Raw genomic sequence first — 22,835 nt, forward strand, 5'->3', positions numbered from 1 at the left:
CCCGCTGAGAGTTCAGTACATGACCACACACAGTGTGACAACACCTACCTATCTGTGAGCCTTTACTTACTTGTTTCTTATTCTTTTTTTATTCTCTCTTTTCAAATTTGCTTATTCTATCCAGTCTCTACTGTGAATGTAATACTTAATGACCAAAATAACTCACTTTTGCTATAATCCTATTGTGTATTTCACAACAAGTATCCAGTCTAATCTCCAAATGCTCCTAGTTAATCATTTGACAACCTGATAACGCCTTCAAACTGCGGAAGCAATTGATAGATGCTAAAGTCCAACCTGACACATGGAGTTACATTTCTGATTTTTCTGCAGCTTTAAGGTAAATACAAGAAAAAGCTAACGTCTTTTATGTTACTCATCTTTTGTTGAAAGCTTTGTATGTGTCAATTCTTTTATGAAATACAAAAGAGACAGTTTATAAAGTTGGTTAAAAGCTTTAGCATTTCACATAATGGCTAGGATAGCTAAGCTAGAGAATAACATTACTTGTTCAGAGACTTTTGTATTGGTGTTGGTCACTATTTAAATTATTGTACATGAAGCATTAACAGCACAGCTGTCTGTTATCTTTGGCTGGGTGTTTTTGTTGATATGTCAAAGAAATTCTCTAAAAAATCTCATTATGTGTATAAGAGACACATGGTGAGTTACTGAACTTTAAAAAGCAGGCTACGTGCTTTTGCTGTCTTCACATAGGCTAGCACATTGCTGTACTACTACATTCTGCTTCTAGAATCTCCTGGGGCACAATAGAAGCCTTTTGGAAAAAAATTAAATTGCCAATAGGCCTAATCAATTCCTGTGGTCTTATTTGACAGTGGTATCATTTTAGGGACTTTAATCTTGAAATGAGCTTCATATTTCTCTGGTAGGGTAATCATTTGCCAGTTCTCATATGTATGTGTGTTTCTTTGTTTGTGAATGTGACCCTTTGGATTGCTTTATTGTCCCTAATGCATTTCTATGAGCTAAGCGTTAGCTGTGCCCCCTGTGTAGTTTGATGTTAAGATAAGTGTGTGTCATTAGTGCCACACTTAGTCGTCCCCAGTCTGGATATCTAGGCCTCCATTTTTAAATTAAAGTCACTTTGCAATCAAAAGACACAGCCCAGTTCGGGAAAAGGCCGCATTGATTAGTGCACAAATTAACGCAAGAAAGAAATCATTCTCCCTCGGTAAGCTAATTTGCTGCTCTGGGTTGGCTCTAATAAGTCCTTCCACCCGACTTCTTTATACATGGACCCACCGCTGGCCCAGTAAATCCTGCAGATTCAATAAGCGTAATTACTATAAAGTCGGTAAACATTTAGATTGAGCGCAATAACTGTGTCATTTACTCCAGTAGCTTGCTTTCGACATAATTCGATAAGATAGAAAAGGAGCCTCCAAATAGCCACTAATCCTTGGATGAGCCATGCATACACATTAGGCCAAGGCATACTGAGACAGAAATAGACATGCATTGATCTACATTTCCTTGAAAATGTCTGATTGCCCGAGCAAAGCCTAATGGCATTTATGTGGCTATCAGTGGTCATTCGTGGAGGCCTAGGTCTAGCTTGTAGAATAACATTCAGAGCTTGGAAGGCCAGCTAAGACACTGCTTGTTGTTTACAGTATTGTTGTAGTTAACACAGGAATCTAAAAGATCTAAGGAATCTTTTCCACTGCTGGGCTGAACGTTTCTGAGCATGGAGGGTAACCGTTCCTGTGGCATTACCACACGGACATCGTTCACAATAAAACAGGGCTCAGCGCATTTTTTCCGACATGGAGGTTTTCCACAGCAAGGAACCAAGTTCCAGTGCCATTTCATTTGTATGTGTGAGTTACTGGTCCGATTTATGTAGTGAAAAGTTTACTCCCACTCCTTAATGCAAGAATAAAGACCCCTCCTCTCTATATACTAGCAGCACTTAAAGCAGTTCAGCTTTAGCCCTCTCCATATTTCAGGAGCTCATTAAAGAAGAAACAAAGGTTTGCGGTAATTAATTACTCTGCTAATTGGGCCCACAGCAGTATTATTGTCTGCGTCAGTGCAGCTTATTTAGTGTACAAATGAGGCTTTTGGCTTGATGCTTTCTCCTACTCGTATGCTTGGCCATTAGAGCAGCGACAGGGCCATCACTCAGCATCTGACACTGGGAATGCGATCCAGCACTGGAAAGCACCCATCATAGACCAGCAAAAGCACACAGTTTATGGAGTGTCTCATTTCGCTGTGTTCCCTAATACATGGGGGGGTGGATGCACATGTATGAGTGAGAATGTAGCCATGTGTGTGTTCTCCATGTACTGTGAGGCCTTTTTTGTATTAAAGTGCATCCAGCAAGGAATCTTTTCTTTCTTTCTTTCTTTCTTTCTTTCTTTCTTTCTTTCTTTCTTTCTTTCTTTCTTTATTAAGGTTTGGATAAAAATTGTGGAAATTAAACAGGACTATTCAATTCTGTTCATTTCAGTGTGTATTTCTGCAGATCTTCATACTGTTTCATACATTGAAAGAATGTGATACATGGAAATTCTCATTAGGACTGTCATAATCATGAAGTTTTAGCTGTTGATTAGTTGCCATATAAATAATTGTGATTATTTATGTTTTCTTTTTGTTTATTGTATATAACTCTTAAAGTATGAGGCTTAATTGCCAAACTGTATGATTATCTACAAACATATAAAAAGATGGTTCTTCAAGCATCATTCAGTAAAGACAGTGGTTCTATATAGAACCATGAACACTCAAAGAACCATTTCCATGCTTAAAAATTTCCTTGCTTCATGAAATCATTCTTCAGATTAATGGAGAATTTGGTTCTATATAAAACTACATTTTCGAAAATGTTGGGACACTGTGCAAAATATAAATAAAAACAGAATGCAATGATGTGCAAATCATTAAAACCTGACATTTAATTGAAAATAGTACAAAGACAGCATATCAAATGTTGAAATTAAGAAATTTCAGAGGATATTTTTTGAAAAATATTTGCCAGCAGCATATTTCAACAAAGGTGGGAGAAGGCCAACAAAAGGCTGGTAAAACTGTGTAATGCTAAGAAAACACTTGCAAGACAACATCTCACAACCAATTAGGTTAATTGGCAATAGGTCAGTAACATGAATGTAATTTACAGAACTACAGCAATTGGTCTCCTTAGGTCCCAAATGCTTACAGAATGTTATTAGAAGAAGACGAGGTGATGCAATACAGTGGTAAACATGCCCCTGTCCCAACCTTTTTGGAAATGTGTTGCTGGCATCAAATTCAAAATGGGCACATATTTTTTTTTATAAAACAATGAAATTTATCAGTTTCAAAATTTGATATGTTGTCTTTGTACTATTTTTTTTTTTAAAAAGACCCAGGATGTGTCTCAGTAAAAATGTGTTTCCTGCTTTCCTTTGCATTTATTTACCTCAATCCAACAAGGTGAATAAATGTGCCCAATTCACATTGTATTTGTTGATAAAAATGTATTGTGAGAGACAACATCTGTGGTAAATAATTACTATCAGGCAATTATGTAATAATTGTGACTTGCCTAGTAGTCGAAATTCAGTCGTCAAAATACAGTGTTATAGTACAGTGACCTTAGTCCAAATTCTTTACATATAGAGTATGCATCATTTTGTTTATTTTTAACAGAATTAAGAATGCTGGATCTTCAGAACGCTTCCAAGGTGATGGAAGAGCAGCAGCTTGAACCTATCACTGACATTAGAATGGTGTCCAAGAAAGAAGCACCTGCACATTACTATGTGGTGAGTGTTTCGTTGCCTCACGTAGGTTTTTTTTTATATTTATTGAATGTTGATGGGTCTTATGTCCCATATGCTTAAACTTTTGCACTAACATGATGACATGGAAACGATCCTGTACAGAATCCCAATGAAAACCATTTCCTTGTTGGTTGCCTTCCCTGGTGGAAAATGCAGGGCCATTACTAATTCATAACGTTTACTTTGATGATGACGACTCTTTCCCTGGCCAGCTCCATGCTGCAGAGTCCTTCAGCCTTTCCTGAGGATACAGTTTAACAGGCCTCTCTGAGGAGGCGTCCCACCGAGCTTGGCACCAGAGCCCTTTGTTTGTTTAACACTCGGCTGGCACAGACCGCTGGGGTGGCTGGCTTTTTGGCACTTCAGCAACGCCAAGCAATCCCACAGCACCAAGAGGGGAAACTAGGACAGCCGTATTCTGCGACCCTTGGGAACATGCCATGCTGCGAGTGTTTGTGTTTGTGTGTGTGTGTGTGTGTGTGTGTGCGTGTGTTTGTGTGTGCGTATGTGTGTGTTTCTGCTGCTATAAAGCCTCCGCACAAGAGGAACGGGGAGGAAGGTGAGAAGGGCTGTTTTGCGAATCGAACAAAGCACCAAGTGAACAGTAGAACACAAAGTGCCCGTGTTAGGCTTACGGGCAGCCTGCTTTCTTCCTTCATCTCTTTCCTTCTCTCCGGCTCTCTTTTCTTTCTTCTCACTCCTTCTCTTCCTGCCCCACCCCGCCAAGCACAACTGTTGTCTCCGGTGGGCCCGTCTGAACGTTGGAACAGTGCTACGACTCTGCCCACTGGCATCCAGGATCTGGCGTGCAGCACATGGCGACAGTAGACTCTCAGAAGCTCTGTTCCGCTTGCGCTTATCCTATATCAGTCGCAGCAGGATGCTGTTGCCTCACTATGTTTGCACAAACAAATACGGTTATTAATTTACGACCTTTTCAGTACTTCAGAGTTGTAATGTGAATTTGAATAAACAATATTTATATATACAGTATATACACATATAAGATGGTTGATTTTAACTTATTATTGACCATGTACTCAAGCTTGGACACGGTAGATGATGTTATAAATGTGCCAGTAGAGAGATACCTGGAAGAGGATTTTTCTTCCTTCAGTTGTTTTGCAGTTTTGCAATACTTCAAACAAGTGAAGATGGGTCATTGAGCCTATGGCATATATATTCTTGCACATGCAAAAGTCTATGATAAACCGGTTTAACAATAGGGACCAGCAGCCATAGATCAGATTGCACTACACACACTCCCGGACACTCAATCCAGTGGAATGTGTCTTGTTATTATTTACTGAGGTTTATTTATTCATAGTACAAGTCAAAGATGTTGCTACAATGCTGTGCACAAAAAGACCACCTCTCATATATTGAATTTCCATTCAAAACACCCATTAATTACAAATTAATCATTGTTTAGGAGATATTTCCGAGGAGGTTAGATATAAGAGAATCCTCTTGCACAGGGAAGAGAAAAGTCAGAGAAAAATAGTTGAAAATACAGTTTCCAGATCAAAGATCTGGAGTTCAAAAAATGAAGAGATATGGAGACAGTTTGACTCCTAACAGACACGTAGACCACCAAAACTGTCATCATCAGATAAACAGTATTTAAAACTGCTGTGTAGCTGTCAAAAAGCTGTTATTAGGAAAAGAAAACAGCCAAAAGAAGAAAATTTGCTAATTAAACGAAGTTGCTGGTGAATAATGGACTGGCTACGCCAGAATCCAGCCCTCAATGACATTAAATGTGTTTGGCATAACTTGAATTGTGACTTGGATGCAACCAACTTGTAAGACTGAACTTTTAAGATGTGGAAAAATATCCCTCCAGATTACTTTGAAAAAAACTCTCCTGCAAGGAATGGAGGCATAGATAGTGCAATAATGTTCAACAGAACTGTGTTGCATGGCAGGACTGTTGTTTAAAGTCAGTTTGAAATCAAAATTGACATTTTTTTTTACCTTGTTAAGTATGTCCCTGGTCATTGTATTGTAAAAGATAAAATTCTTTTTTTCTCTTGAGGCTTATTGCCTTATTAAATTAATGACCCTTCCCTCACTGCAACTAGCACAATAGAAAAGCTCAGTCTGGTGAGCTTTTCAATTTAAAAAGACTGAAAGCTGTTTTTTATTATTTGATTAGTTAGCTTATTGAAATGTTAAACTTACAGAGAGAAACTTTGTCTCCTCTCTACTCTTTCCCTCTCCTCTCTCTCCATATTGCTGTTCCAAAGCACTGTCATTCTTGGTGCATAGCGTTGGCCAACCCGACTGTGGCGTGGCAGGCTGACTCCTCTGGTGCCTGGTTCCTCCCCTGCTTGACTTTGGGTTGCACAGTGCCGGCCCTTTGTTTACGCTGACAGCAGGTGCGGGGCACTGACCTGGAAAGAGTGGCCAGGATGGGTTGTCTTGTAAGGGGAGGAAAAGAGGTGAGGGTGGGGGGTGGGGGGGTGTGGTTGATGTATAGACTTCTCCTGGGAGTATTTACTTCAGCCAAAGACCACTGGGGATGTAGCTCAAGCCTTCTCATGCTGTCTTTCTCTGTCTTTCTCTCTGTCCATCAGTCCATCTGTTGTTCTTTCTGTCTTAATCAGACCGTCTACCTTGAAAGCTTCTCCTAGTGCCTTTCCAAACTCTGCTCAGCTGTCCTTATATCGTCCCTCCAATCTCCATCACTGTCTCTTCAGGGCTGGATAAAGTTTCATTAGGCTTGTTAGAGGCCTAGCTTTCTCAGGTCATGTCTAAACCAATTTCTCATGGGGAGTGCTGGTATTTTTAGTCCTTATGGAGGCTCAGAATCTTTCTCCACTCTTATAGGGCTCTAATGAGATGGAGCGAGAACTTGAGCGTAAGCAAGCGTTAATTAAGCCAAGTATGCAAGGAGCGAGGCAGTGAGGGGGAAAAAAAAAATCACACACAATCCATCCATACATTAACTTTATCCCACTTCATGTTCTTTCCTCCTGTTTTTTTCTCTCTCCTTTTCACTTAGGTTGCACAAACAACAGATGGCTACGACGCTGACCTGTGGAAGGACGGCATATTCAAATCCAAGGTCACACGCTATCTCTGTTTCACCCGCTCCTCCTCCGCTGAAAATGTAAGTGAAAAATGTACATTCAACACACACATACACAGTGCTAGCCTTCTCAAAGAAACTTGCCTTTGGAGTGCTTTAGGCAGCATTTGCTCTGGTAACTTCCGTCCCTCATTAGAGCTCTGATTGGACGTTTGATCACAAGCGCCTCCAAAATGCTTCTCGACTTTTTAAGCTGACTATCTGTACCAAATGCAAATACAGCTCTGAATTTGGGATGAGTAGAATTTAACCACCACCTTGATGTACAATACCCTGTTGGGCCTCCGTAAGAAATTTGTTTATGATCCGCCATGCTCCCTAAGGAATTTAGTCTATGACTATTCATAAATGTTCTCTGCTTTTGTAGTTAGGGATTTTGTTTTCATTCAATTAACCTGGTCCCAGCAGAATATCTGAATACTTTGCTACAATTCATCAAAGAGGATGAACACATCCAAAAATGTTCAGTTTTTGAATAGGAGGGTTTTTTAATGAAAAATGACACATCAAACAGCCATCTCAATATGGCTGCTAAAGTGCCACCTATTTTCATGAAGTGTGAGGACTGCTCTGTATATTGGAGCTGCCCTAGTTTTCCATTCTAGTTTCTGTGAGCTAAACTGCCAACAAACATGTATTATACAGCTGTATAGTTTATCATCACCTCATTTGAAGATGATGCATAATTACTTGATAACTTGATTAGATGATGATTTACTGTTGTTTTATGTACATACCAACATATATACACACATATATACACAAACACACACACACACACACACACACACTACATGGGCAAAAGTATTGGGACACTTACAGGAGCTTTTTATGACATCCCATTCTACCATTCTAAATCCATAGACAATAATATGGAGATGGTCCCCCTTTGATGGTCCCCCTTTCCACTCTTCAAGATTTTGCAGTGTATCTCTTGGAATGTTTGCCCATTCATTCAGAAGATCATTTGTGAGGTCAGATACTGATGTTGGACGAGAGGGCCTGGCTCACAATCTCTGTTCTAGTTCATCCCAAAGGTGTTTGATGGGGTTGAGGTCAGGGCTCTGTGTGGGCTGGTCAAGTTCTTCCACATCAAACTCACCCAACCATGCCTTTATGGACCATGCGGGAACAGAAAATGGCCTTCCCCAAACTGTTCCCACCAAGTTGGAAGCATTCAATTGTCCAAAATGTATTGGTTTGCTGAAGCATTAAGATTTCTCTTCACTGGAACTAAGGGGCCTAGGCCAACCCCTGAAAACCAATCCCATAGCATTATCCCTCCAACACCAAACTTTATAGTTTGCACAGTGCAGTCAGGCAGGTAACTGGCATTCACCAAACCCAGACTCGTCCATCAGACTGCCAGATAGAGAAGCATGATGGCAGTTAATCGTAGAATATCTAGGAGGGAACAAATTTTGCAAACCGACTCATTTCAAGGATGGCATCCTATTACAATTCCACACTCTAATTCAGGAAGCTCTTTAGAACAAACCATTTTTTCACAAATGTCTGTAAAGGCAGATTGCATGGCTAGGTGCTTGATTTTATACACTTATGGCAATGGGACTGAATGAAACACCAGAATTTAATGATTAAAAGGTGTGCCCCAATACAACACAACCCTTAATCATTGTCCAAATACTTTTGCCTAGTTTATACATATGTGTATATACAAATGATATATGTCTGTATGTATCTATATTTTATAAGAAAACCAACAGAACATACTAGTTCTAATTCATTTCACCTTGCTTAAGAACTATGCCTTTGTCATGAAATGATACACTGCACTGTTCACTAACAAAATATGAACAATTACACTTTTTATCTTTTGAAAGTGTGAACTGAGGCTTCAGCTGTCTTGCTTACTATTAATCTTAAAGCTTATATATATATATATATATATATATATATATATATATATATATATATATATATATATATAAAATACTGTTTCTGTGCTCACACACTCACTTTTGTAAATGTCTGCATGTACACAGAATAACACTACCTTATGACACCTAAGCAAACTCTGGTAACATTTTACTTAACCCCCTGCTACATTACATTGACATAACTGTGCCATAATCATGTCATGACAGATGACATAAGCTGGCATTAATCATGTCAGTAAGTTTCCAATAAAATGACAGTGTCATGTTACCATTGCTCATAATTCTTATGACAAAGTTTGATATCATAACAACTGACTAGAGTATGCTTATCAAAATTTATCATGTGACATAACCTGTGATGAACTTAAACATTATGGCCTCTGTCATGACAATTACAAATAATAGTTACATGACACATATTTCTAGACATAATCTGTCATTGCAGCTGATGACAGCATGACAGGCTGTGACATGTTTACGGCATCGTTATGTATGTTATGTAGCAGGGCTCAAGTAAGGTGTTACACAAAGTCTTTATTTTGTTTTAAAAAAAAAACTATCAACACATCAAAATACCATTTTAATTTACATTCTGGTGCATGTATTAGTGAAGTAGTAGTGCTTGGTGACTTCACATGGAAGAGTAAAGAATTTGCTGTTTGCTTCAGCTGCAAATGTTACTAAAAACAAAGGAGAACATCCTTGAGTACCATTAGGTGGTGCTGGTACCAATGTTGAGCAGTTTCCAAAAACCATAAAACTGGACCCTTTAGGACTGAAACAGTTGGCAGTGTAAAAACCACTGTTCCAATACAGTGGAAGAATGCCTTATCTGTTCAAGTTATTTAAGCTACCTTGTGTTCATCTTGTGTCCTTATGCTCATGCTTGTGTTCTCTGATTTCATCTGTTCATGCCAGTAACCGAATCCTGTTATTAAACTATGTGTGAGAAGCCAAAGTAAATCTGCTGCGAGGCTGGTTTGGCGCAGTGTTTATATTTACTGTCACTTTTCACGCTTCTATCACTCTTTTCAGCTGTACTGTCAGTGCTGAGAATACTTCATTATTGTGCGGCCTCTCTTTATGACTGTATCACTGTGGTTCATTATAGTTTTAAGTGTCAGTTTTGAGGCTTCAGTTTACTGATGTCAAGTTAACACATTTCCAAGTCACACCAGTGCATGCAGCTACATACCAACTCAAATATCACAGTTTAGGGCTTTAATATTTACATAACTTCAGAATAACCTTTGTTCTTACTGAACAGAATGTGCCTATAGGTTAATTCGAGATGGCATGATACTACTTGTTCTTTTCCAATACCAATATTAAAACATTGAGTATTGGCAGATACTGATACCAGTATATGTTCTTTAAAAACTAGACTGGACTAGACTACTCAAACACTCTACTACCCTACATTAAAAATTTCATGCTAGATTTGTTACAGGGTTGGATTGGATTCATTCATTTTTCCCGGATATCCCACTCAACATTGTCTGCTGATATTGGCCCAATACCGATATCCATCAATACCAATTTACCATATCTCGTTATAATTAGATGTGTATGTAGAAATGGCCAACATGTAGTAGACTTCATCTGATTTGTCATCTAATTCAATATTTGGCAAAGCTGTTGCACAGAATGTTTTTTGTTATTATTGCAGCCCTGCAGGTCTGTGAAAACATTCAGAAATTGACATTGTTGCTCATTGTGGCTGGCCTGCCCTGCTCAATCTCTCACCGCTTGCCTGTTGATCAAGTTCAATCAGAGCTGTGGTTTTAGTATGTATCACACCAATCCCCTCTCTGCTGCTGCTGCCTAGTGTCTTAAAACGTGTGTCTGCACTGTTTTAAAGTCCCTGACACTAATAAAACATGACAGCGCCATCAACAAAGGCTATTTTGTCTGTCAGTCAAAGTGGCCCCCACTGTAATTGTCTATGACAAAAACAGATTCTGCAAAATTAGCCAGTGAATTATGTGGTGGGAAGTAAACAGTTTGTGATTTATCATACTCTGGCTTGGAGTTAGATGGCCTTTTGTCAGGTCCTGATGGGAAAATTCTCTCTTGCATCTTTAAAGGAACGAAGGAAAGAAAGACAGAAAAAAAACGTGCGCATAGTAATAACATTCATCCATATTCCTGCCCCCAAGTCAGGAATAAAAAACTATGAATAAAAAATGTCTGTACTGGTAATAACTGCCGGGCAACAGCGGCGACGGCATCCAGAGCGTCGGCCTCGTCAACGTCACGCCATGCTGGCCGCACTCTTTCAGGGGCGTCTCTGGATTATTGCAATTTATTACCACGAAAAATGGAAGCATAATGAGCGCGGGCTGGGGAGGCTGAGGGAAAAAGTCATGCTTGAAAATGTCAACTAAACAGCTCCTGATTGTTTTCAACTGCTCCCTGTTCTGAAACGCAGGCAATTTGGCCTGCCACGCACTGGCTTGAGTACTAGTCTGCCATGTTGGGAGATGATGGCTAGCGCATGGGCGCTTGTGTACTTGGAAAGGGGCAGTGATTGCACAATTACTTGCTGTCGGTCAGGTACATGCTTGAGAAAGAGAGTTTTTAGGTGTGCGTCCTTTCAAAAAGCCCAGAAAGCTACAATAAGCTTGCAGTGAAAAGCAGAATATTTATATTCAGAGTGCATTTGAATATATTTTTGAATTTAGCCATGTTATGCACGTCCAGCTTAAAACTAATCATCCTTTTCATCTTGAAATGTAGTTATTTTAGCAAGAGATATTCAAACTTTTTCCCACTAGTCCAAAATAACATTTGAATGGGTAATCAAGGTCTTCTAAATAACAAGAAAATCTCTTTGTAATTTGCCTCTGATGCTTTCAGATGCATGTCATTGTCTGAGCCAATGTCATCAAAGTAGATGTCATGGCAGAAAGGTCTTGGTGGGCCAGATTTGGCCTGAGGGCTAGTTTGGACAGCTCTGGTTTTAATACTCCTTCTCTCCTCCACTGCAGACCCAATTAAGAAATGTTCTGGTGGATATGAAGTTGACTGACCTGAAGGACGCACTGCCAGAGGGCTTCACACCCATCCAAGAAACCATGGACACTCGTAAGCTCCACAGACACCCACACAATCACACGTTTTTCTTAAATACCTCCCACATACATATACACGCACACTTTCTCTCTCTGTAGCAGCCGTTGGTCCTCAGGGAGGTTTCCTCTTAGGACTGAATGTGAGTGTTTCATGGGTGCAGGTTTAGCATAATTTACAAGAGTGGAAAAGAATAAAATAAACATTTTGCCCCAGAGGTAGGAGGAGAGAAGAACGATGAGTCATTGTTTATCTCTGCCGGAGCCTGGCTTTTCTTTATGACGCGCTTATTTATTTATGTATTTATTTGGAAAGGGCGCGAGTGGATGGTGGTTATCTAATATTAATGAAATGCATTCCCCCGATGCTTTAGTGCTTTTTGAGTGCTATGTATTTCCCCTCTCCTCTTCCCTCCTCTCCTCTCCTCTCGTTGTGCCTTTGAGAATGCAATATTATTTTGCCATTGAGAGTGAGGACAGCATGTTTATTATTTTCATTATTATTGCATTTATATAGCACTCGCCCCGTGCTGCTTTAAAATGAATGGCATGGGCTCAAAAGTAATATGAGCAGGGCTGACTTCAGATTCCAGTGGAATGAATAAAAAGATGAATAAAAAGTCTTGTTGGGCTATGCTTTAATGCAATGCTTTTATTGTGTGAAACCATGTTTAATGGATATATCAGCCACTATTAAATTGCCATTTTACCGTCAATCAAACTGCTGGTTCTTTTCTGCTGGCACACCCCGGTGATGAAGATGCCCAGCACTCTCAGCAAATGCAGTTTTATAGGTTTTATGTAATTATGATCCTCGTTGTTTATTGATAATGTGTCAAGTACCCTGCATATATTGTATTTATTTTGTGTTCAAATATTAATGTTTTATCCTCATTTAGTGTGACCCATTGAATAAATGGTTTGGAAGCAGTCCTTTTTAAAAGCATTTTGTTCCCTTTTCTGAATCTTTTGCAAGATTTACCAGAGCTCTTCCTTTTTCTGTGCAGTAGAATAATGTAATTACATAAATCATATGTAGGTATCATATGTCTTGCCCTTAATTAAATAAACATGCAGCAATAGAAAAATATACATAACACAAACATACACATGTTTGTGTGTGGCAAGGCTGTGTTTTAATACTACACTGAATACTAATACAAAGTGCCATATAATAATACTATAATCTGCATAATGAGCTACATCCATGGTGTAGATTCAATCTCTCTCTCTCTTTCTCTGTCTCTCTCTCTCAGATGAGTTAGCATTGAGGAGGAAGAGGCTGTATGTGAAGCTGATCCCGAGGCACAGTACTGACACGGCCGTATGTGATGTGCTCATTCAGAGCAGGTCAAAACAGAGCCCTGCTAACTACACATTTATAGGGTGAGCTCAGGATTGGATTTTATGCCTCAGCTTTTACTGCACGCAGCTCTCATATCTAGTTTTAATGGCTTTGGAATATAATCAAGAAACCATACTTAGCTTTTTACACTCATATACCATATGATTTTTTATGTGGTTTTGAAACACTTCAACATTATATAAAACACTAGTGGTGCTTAATAATAAATATGTTTCACCTATCACCTTAGGGGGCAAGAAATTGGCCATATCAGATGTATTGAATTTAAGAGTAAATGCATTTGTTGAATGTATATAGTGATGGGCTAGTGTTCGGTTTCTCCACAGAGAGCTAAATGGAATGGCGATTTGGTATCTGATGGGAAGGATTCCTCAGGCACATGATGCACCCCATACCACACTCTCAGTTCACCAGACAATTCCAGACTCAGGGTAGGACAAATTCTATAAAGATACACTGCAGACTGTGCATTAACCACAAACAGAAGTTTCTTTATAAAGTTAAACCAATATACAGAGTTACTGTATAATGCTTGTGTAATGCATGTTTCTATAGGTTGTCCTATGGCAAAAAAGGAGAATACAGTGAAAACTCAGAGACCACCCTCAATTCATTGAATTTCCAGTCAAAACACCCATTAAGTTCAAGTTGTTCATTTTTCAGGAGATATTTGTGATGTGTGGGATAGTCCACTTGCATAAAGAAGGGGGAAGTTTACAAACCTAAAGTTAAAAAGAGATAAAAATTGGACTCCTAACTAAAGAGAAAAGAGAACAACCATGTGAGACCAGGTAGACCAAAACTGTCATCAGTACTTAAAGCCTTATCTTTGAGAGACAGGAGGAAAGTCAAGTTCCACTCCTGCTTCAAATCTGAAAAAATCCATTGATGTTTTTGTCCATCCTTACACTGTGATATCTGTAGGTTTAAAAGGATGTGTAACTGTTAAGAAGCCGCTACTGAGAAAATGACATTTACAGATCAAACAAATAAGCTACTGGTTTTCTCAGAACAATGGATTGGCCACCCCAGAACCTAGGCCTCAACATCATTGAATTTGTTTGGGATTACTTCGATTGTAAGAAGCAGAAAATGCAGACTGAACTTCTAAGACTGAAATTTTGAGGTGTGGAAAATACCCTTACAAAATTCTTTGGAAAACTAAAAGCAAGTTTGGCAGAATAGAAGCTATAATAAAGCAAAGTATGGATACAACAAATACTGGAAAAATGGTATTATACTTAGTTTAGTGAAGGCCTCTGTGCAATGTTCTGTTAAATATATTTTTGTGCTTTTGTTCCTGACACAGGAAAATCAATAACTTGTATGTAGTAGTTGTTTGGGCTGGAAATTAAATAAATGAAGTGTAGAGATCAATGAATCCCATCAAGAGTCCTGCTATCTGATGAAGAGTCAAATAAGAGTTCAAACATTGAAGTGTTTTTTAAAAATAAAAACTTATTGAGAAACAAATCTTATAGTATAAAAATAAACAAAGAAACTGGTTCACAAAGCTGTTTATTGAATTTCCTTGGTGAATATGCAGAGTTATTTCATCCCTTTTTAATGAGTTCATTTTAGGTATAATTAAGCATGTCACCACTAGATATGAGTGAATAATTTTAAAAAACAGACAGACAGATAATGAGATGGTGCCATTCCTCTGAGTGCTTTTAAAAACAGTACAGTCATTTTAAAATCTCTCCAAAATCAGACAGGTAGGCTAAATAATAAAGGCAGAAATAGTGTATTTGGCTAGAGACAAACATACTGCTCAATTCTTTCCACTATGTCTTTCAACATACACACATAAACACACTGCGTGCCTGAAGGGAAGACTGAGAGAATGTGACTTTGTACTCTATCCAAACTCAACAATTCAATAATTTATGAGCAGGAAGTGTCTGGGATTTCCTGTGTAAACAGTAAATAAACAACCAAGGCTGCACAGGATCTGTGTTTGCAGCGGAGGGGTCGGTAAGGGTGTTCTGGAGACTAACTGCAGCATGCCAGACACCCACGGAATGTTTTGGGCTACAACCCACTGCAACTGAAATGAAACACAGACAGGATTGAAGAAATCAACTTGAACATTATCAATGTTGTTTGCTGTCTGTAATTGTTACATAATTTAGCCCTGTAATTGCATATTTCGGTGTATGTTCACAGTATCTTTTGTTAAATTAGCTGGAATTGGTGCACCCTAGTATGAATAGTGAAAGAAATGGAGAGTGGTCTGACTTCAGGTTTTATTTCAATGACTGGTCTTTGAACTTGATACTGTACAAGAGAGCAGACCTCCAGAATTACACCATGGCTTTACAGTTCAAATAAAAGCCTTTGTAGGGGCCGTTTCATGAACGGCTAGCGAATGTTGGAGTGTTTGATGTGTCTGAGCCATGCTGGAGAGCCTCACACTTTCACAACCTGCCTTCCCATTCTGTTAATCCAGCTCTCTTTTGAAGCCTCGTTTCAAGCATGAGAGATGGAGTGGTAAGAATAAATTGCACCTCAGAGTGAGGACCCCTGGCCCTCCTCCGATTCCTGCTGTGATCACAAGCTGTGGGTCTTTTATTAATATTAAAATTCATGCTTCTGCATGAGTCGCTCAGTTAGGTGTTGATGTTTGTTCAATATCTTCAATCTGGGAGAGACATTTAAGAGATTTTAGAAGTTTGAGGTAACAGTAATGATTTAAATATATGTTTGGTTTTTAATTATTTCATTGCATGTTGAAGGTGGATAGGCTACTATATATGCAAAAATTTGAACATCCCTTTCCGATTACATATATTGCTAACACATCCTGTACATACCTGAACACACTTAAATATGGTGTTTTCTGTTCATTTTAGAGCACAACCTGTTTATGTGCTGAATTTTACATATTAGAATGGAAAAAAGCAATAAAATGTGGCCTGTGCAAAAGTCATAGCGCATTTAGAACTTTTTTATTTTCTAATATGTTAAATATTCAAAAATCATAATTATTTTCATGCATCTCTCCACTGAAACTTTGTTGTCCAGAAGAATGCAGTTTATATAACATACATTTGAGGAGAAAGTGGTGGTGGAAGGGGGAAAAAAGCTTCTGGACAAGCTCTGTTTTCATCAAGGATTAGTTGTGAATTTTTAGTGAAAAGCAACTTAGTTTAACTTCAGTTTATCACAGGGAATGCTCCCCCTTCTGTTTAGTACTCCTGGCTATCTTCAGTATTTTTATAGCTTTTTGTAGATACCCTTAAATCTAAGTGCCTTTTACAGTTAGAGGAAAGATGTTTTAAACATAGTCAATAAGGAATAAATGTTTAATGACCGCTGTAATTTTGAATGCTGGTGGTTCTACACATAAGCCCCTCGTTGCCCCAGGCAACTAGGAGACCATTCAAAGTGTGTTCTGACTACAAGTGCAAAGTCATTAAAATCTCAGTGAAATCTCAAATATGCTGCAAGGACAACTGCTCCACCAAAACATTTTCAAAATGCATATCCCCATCCTTGCTTGAGATGAAAAAGCGTGTGCATAAATTAACTGAATGCCCACAGAATGTATCAGAAGTTGTAAATAAATTATTTTTACCATGATTAATCCTTTCTCATATATTATAGGTTTGAAGTACCTTTGGATGTAGATGATACAGTTGTTACTTTGTTGCAATAGACTTCTTGATCAAGGTCTCCTCATCTATTATCTGTTTCAAAGTAGAGCATACATGCCGTAAAATGGATTGCTTCAGCTTGGTGTCAGCTTTGTGTTACATGCCGTTATCAGACAAGCTTCTGACTCATAGATTTGGGAGAGGTTATATAGAGTGAGTTTTTTTTAAGTCTACTTCAGAGCCTCTTCTCTCCACTCAAGCTGCAGTTTGTCCTCCTGATAAAACTGTCATCCCTGCCCCAATATCTGACCTCCAGACCGACAGCTAGCATAAATTGGCCTTGCGCTAATATTTCGGTTTCATTTTTCGCCTAAAGAATCAAGGTTTTTGACATTTCTCTCACAATGATGGGCCTCATATAAGGGAGAGAAGCTTTTTAAATCAAAAGGCAGAAGAATATAAATGCAGAGGCCAAGCATCTTTCCTCTTGCGAGCTTGTTTTGATTTTTATGATTTCTCCTTTCAGGACAATGATTCACCCCATGGATGTGTCATGTGGAGGTCAATGAGTATAGACTGTAAAACAGCCTCAGTGCCTGTTCTGCCTTGACTGACAAACTTCTTTTTTTTTATTTTAGTTTAAGTTCTTGAAACAAAAGCATTCTTCGAACTTTCAACAGTTTACATTTGCTACATGCTCAGTTGTAATGTAAGCACTATTTCAGGCCATTTTTTTTCTTTTCAGGCTCAAAAACAAACTGTCTTAGGGTGGACTGATGCCTATTCTTTTATGGATATGACAGTGTTATGGTGAAACATTGCTCTTTAATGTAAAGGTTTTAGGTTTTGTGCATCTGAAAGTGTTGAGTACCATGTACGTTGTCATGATAAGAGGTGAAGAATGTGTGTCATGGATTCTTCTACGTGTTTGATGGAGCTGGCTGCATCTCTCCTGCAAAGCATCAAGTCTCTTAACAACAGCCAAGATCCCAGTCCTCTGGGAGAGCATGCGTTGTACAGTATGTGCATTGTTTTGACAGCATCTTCCAGCATCTAGGTTTTCAGACATCCCCCCTTCTTTTTATTTCTGATGCTTTTTATTCTGGAAAAACATAAAAAGTTGCAAATTTTCCATCTGCATCAAGCAAATGCAAACTGAGCGGTGCCACCTATGATAGAATTATCAGGAAAGATCTGTTGTTGTTTAGGGCTTCCACTCTCCCAGCTCCTCCAGCCGCACTCACCGTGATTCCACTCTTTCCGTACCTGACACGCAACTTAAAGGAGCATAATGACAAGTGTGGAAGGTGCCACTGCTGAAAGGAGCTGTCTACACACTGTGGGCTGGGAGGGCCGCCAGCGCCGAGCCGAGCGTTGAGGTGTTGTCATGGAGGAGCTCGGATGAGTGTCAAAACACCAGCCTCCACATTCCTCCATCTCAGTCCATGCGCTTCTCTGGCGATATTATTTTTATCCTTGTCTTGCTTCTCCAAAGGCTTCCGCCTATCTGTCCAAGCCATGACAGATGTTCTACACGGACCCATACTCCTGCCTCTCCGCTGTTGCCTGTTTCAGTTGCTCATCAGCCACCCATGGTGTGATGAGCATGTAGGAGGGTGCCTTGGATATTGTGATTTAGACAATTAATTGAACTTAATTTACCTGGTGTTTGTGGATATTTTAGAAAAATGTACAGTGAATTATGTGGGGGAGGCTAGAATTATTTGGTTTCCATTTTAAAAGACATACTGGGCAGGCGTGTTAAATGTAAAAAAAAGTTGTGGTCCCCATTAGATTTTTACCATAGATTATAGTTGTTTAAGCAGTTTACCATGTACTATACATTACACGCAGAACCATAATTGTAGAAAACTTGACTGCAGTCCAGCTGAAGACTCTCTCCAGTCAGTGGATTGTTCTTTCTGCACATCATTTGAGACTACCTGTGCTAGGTCTGATGTAACTGTCTGTTCGTCTGAAGACTTGCTCCTAATTTGTCTTCTTGCCTCACATCCTGAACTTCTCTGGCTGCCCTTTAGCTTCATACCTCCCAGCTAATCTCCTCTTTTCCTCCAGTCAGCCATCACCGTACTTTAAGCTCACACCTTGAGACCTTCATACTGTTACTACGATTCCCCTTTTTCTAAGCTCTTGTACTGCTTTTCCAAGGTTTTATCTTGGGCTGTGGTTAACCCTGACTTGACCTCATACTTACTTTTCCAGGTCTGTGATGAGGTATCTCTTTTGCACTGATTATTTACCTTTAACTAGCTCATCTTCAACGTGCCTGATTATTTAAAGGAACTCAAACAGAAAACAAACTGAGTATGTACTATATAGCCTTCACTTGAACCCCTTGCTCTTCAGGCTTGTTATTCTGCTGTTTATCTATTATGAAACTGAAATAATATAAAAGCTAAGTAGATATGAAAATTAAGAATAGAAGCCTGGAACCATCCATAGTTGCTTGGAGTTAAGTGAGTTAAATCTCCCCACAAACACATTGTAAGTATGACTTTTCCGATTGTTTACTTATGTTCAATGTGCTCAAGTTAAATGGTGCATTGTTTTAATCAATCAGGCGATGCCCTAGGTTTTGCAATGATCCTATGCAAAACAACAGCATAATTAGATATTCAAATTAGGGATATGTGTCAATATGGCTTTTTCTGGCTTGAATGATGATTAATTGTATACAAAACTCCAGTGGCCAACATAATCTGAGGATAAGGGCTGTTGGTGATTAAGTGGCAATACACTTGCCATGTTTTTTGTTTTACAAATTAGACACGTAATTGATTTGCCATATGCTACCCAAGCCAGTGTAGTCTGAAAACTGGTAGAATTTGCATTCAGTGGGTTTGCATTCTTTGACAAGTTCGAAGATGCCCCACTTCAGCTATACCTTGTGCCAAGAGACCGCTAGGAGTTTTTGTTAAAAAGGAGTCGTTCAGAACTCCTTCAGAGGAACCGTATTCATTTATTCTCTGATGGTAAGTTCTCTAAAGACCACATCTCCGTATCTCCATTTTGACCTTATCAAATTTTAACGTCTTATAGAGGCCTTTCACCGAATATAGCTCATTTCCATTTTGTGGATCACTCTGGATCATTCTCCATTGTTTCTTGCTGCTTCACTGGCCGTGGTGGTCGAGGCCCGTTTCACAGTGAGTGAAAAACCATCTACTTTCAGTTTATCGCTGTTTGTGAAATGTCTCGACGCAAGAAGAGTCATGTCCCCTTGCTTTTTTCCCCTCTGCATCCGAGTCAACCTTTGCAAATGAAGGGAAGTCTTCATTAAATGTGGCAATCGGTTCCACAAGATTGATGTCAACCTTTTAAAAATTCACCATTGGGCCGGATTGAACACGGGCAAATGCTGATGCAGATGAACAGGGGGAAAGTCAGCCCCATCGAGGGAAATAAATCTGAGTTGCAGGCTTCAGTTCATAAATACCACAACCTGTCAAGGAGCATGTTTTATTGCCCCTGATAGAAATTACTGCATTTATTTATCTCATCACAAGTGATAGAAATGCAGAGTAGCCACAATGGACTATTGAATGTTTTCAGAAAGATTAGAATTGAACTCCACAGTTGGTCCAAAGTCCCTGAAGGATCCCTTGGGGGCTGGCTGTGTTTCTTACTTTCAGACTTATACGGTTGGGATTCAACCTTTCTAGAATCTGTTTGTTTTTAGGGTATTCACAATTCTTTCTTGAATTTCCTAAATCTGGTCCTCTCTCAGTCTACACTTCATCACTTTCTTCGTAACATACTTTGGATTTTCCCATCACCTAAACAATGTCTTACTCTCTTTCATGGTGTCACTTTGCTTTTAATCTCTCCCTAAATATGACTCGACTTGACTTCAGTGCATCCGATGTGTTGTGTGACCTGTTGGAGATGCTCGTTTGGTCTTCAAAGCATGCTTAAAGTGGAATTATGCAGCTCTCCTGATGCTGGAAGGTTCAGCAGCGCACCGGTGGATTTATTGATCCCTGTGAGTGAGTCAGAGAGTGTAATTCACTGGTGCTTGATTGATGAGGAGAGTGTAGCACGCTCAGACTGCCCTGGAAGTGCATCACAGGCTATTTTTATGTTACAGCAAAAGTTTAATAAGGTAAAAAGACTTCACATTATGGCCAAGATGGGAGCTTTTATTTATTTTATACATTACTTTTAAAATATAACAACACTTTTTGTGTTGTGATATTTGCTTTATTTGTAAATGAAGTAAACTGAAGCATATTTTGAAATGCAGTGCATTATCTCAACTCAGGTCACAGGAAATTATGCCTTGGAAATGTAGCTTGGAATATCCCATGCATTGTTATAGTGTCCCCTTTCACAAGGCTACTTGATGATGCTCCAGTGAGACAGGGCAAGCCGAGACGACCAGATGATCTGTCCATGCAGTGTGACATCAGTCTGGCTACAGCCAACTTCTCAAGGTTGATGAGGTGGTAATGTGTGTGTGTGAGTGTGTGTGTGTGTGTGTGTGTGTGTGTGTGTGTGGAGAGTGAAGGAGGTTTGAGGCTTTTTCTGGCCTGCTGCTGGAGAAGTAAGTGTGAATGTGTGGCACCATGCTGGGCTCAGAAACTGCTCTTATTATCATCGACTCCATGACAACCTCTCCCAGGCACTTGGGAGCAGCCCGTGGGAGGGAGAGGGGGTTAATGATCAGATGAAGTCCTTGGCATGCATCCGGATGGAGACTCAATATTACCAAAACGCAAAGCCACTGTTGTGTTTTCTTCATCCCATTTGGTACTCAAGGCTGGCCTGTTCTCTAGTCTTTATTTTGTTTAATGCTGTTTATTTGTTGATTAAAATGGACCTTTTCAATGAATCAGCAGTGATCATTTGGTACGATGATGATGCATTTATAATTCTCTTATAAGAGCCTGATGCGCACATCCATTTACATGCATTTTTTTGATACATAATTTTTTATATATATTTTAATAAGGTTTATCCTAGTATTTTAGATTTTTTGAAAAACTGCAAACCTGGTTTGTTGTTCTTCTTTTTTAAAACTTTTTTAAACTTTCAAAATAATTAGTAGATTGATGACTACTGTGACAGGCCACATTCTTCTAGCAATTAAGTATTTTTAAATCTTGGTAACACTTTATATGAAGGGACTTCATAAAACATACATAAGCATTGAGTACTGTATTGTAAAAAGCAAAATTTTATCAGCAGCTTTTGTCAGTATTTGCAACATGACATTAAGGCCGTATACCGCCATATACCATTTCTGCAAACATGCCCTCAAACTGAAATGATGAATGAAAAATATTTATGAAAATTATGACTTTACTTTGAGGGCATCTAAGTTCTTTCATTTGGTGTTTTTAGTTAGGCCTTTGCTTTGTAAGTTGCATTTCTTATAACAGTTTTTAATGGAATAACAGTCTATTACTATAGTTTAAATGCTCATGTGTGTCGACACAGTGTCATTTACTCATAAAAAACATTGGATGTCATCTTGCAAATACCAGCATAAGCTGTTCATAAATACTTATCATTGCTTTTTTAATAAGTTATGTAATGCTTATACATGTGCCATGAAGTTCATATGTAGGTAGCCTTCAGGTAAGGTGTCTTTGAAAGGCTATGCATGGTTTGTTATTCTTCAGTCTATTCTTATTGTTTGTCCTTTTTTTAAAAAAAAAAAACTTTGATTATTTAATTTTTCATCAGAACAAATGGTAGAAAAGTAACAGCAATACTCACTCATGGATTTTGTCTGAATTTCGAAAAGTTGACTACAATGTGAACTAATGCAATTTTCAGTGCATGCCTAAACCCATCACCTCTGTCCTCATCACTGTACATCTTTTGTCTGTCTCTCTCTCTTTGTCCTCCAGTCACATACCAGTGTCGTCCAGCTTCCCAAAGAGGAGCACGGTCAGGCCTGACGTTGAGCACCAGAACTCCTGCAGCACGTCAGGTGAGTTTGTCCATTTATACGGTGAAGCATGAAAGTACTACAATCAGA

At 39.0% G+C, this 22,835-nt stretch overlaps 1 protein-coding gene across 3 annotated transcripts in view; it reads left to right on the forward strand.

Moving 5' to 3' along the window:
* The first annotated feature begins 229 nt into the window (after nucleotides 1-229).
* Nucleotides 230-22,835, forward strand: part of mvb12bb (multivesicular body subunit 12Bb) — a 43,545-nt gene continuing 20,939 nt past the window's right edge. For all 3 annotated transcript variants that reach the window (XR_005007630.1, XM_036578628.1, XM_036578629.1), the window contains exons 1-7: nucleotides 230-340; nucleotides 3,664-3,779; nucleotides 6,805-6,912; nucleotides 11,783-11,879; nucleotides 13,120-13,249; nucleotides 13,556-13,660; nucleotides 22,705-22,787. Coding sequence is in view for 2 of the 3 variants with exons in the window: in XM_036578628.1 (XP_036434521.1) it covers nucleotides 3,672-3,779; nucleotides 6,805-6,912; nucleotides 11,783-11,879; nucleotides 13,120-13,249; nucleotides 13,556-13,660; nucleotides 22,705-22,787 (631 nt within the window). In the remaining variant the exon portion in view is untranslated. The remainder of the gene's footprint in view (nucleotides 341-3,663; nucleotides 3,780-6,804; nucleotides 6,913-11,782; nucleotides 11,880-13,119; nucleotides 13,250-13,555; nucleotides 13,661-22,704; nucleotides 22,788-22,835) is intronic.

Source organism: Colossoma macropomum, unplaced genomic scaffold, assembly GCF_904425465.1.
Source record: "Colossoma macropomum unplaced genomic scaffold, Colossoma_macropomum, whole genome shotgun sequence".
Classification (NCBI taxonomy): domain Eukaryota; kingdom Metazoa; phylum Chordata; class Actinopteri; order Characiformes; family Serrasalmidae; genus Colossoma; species Colossoma macropomum.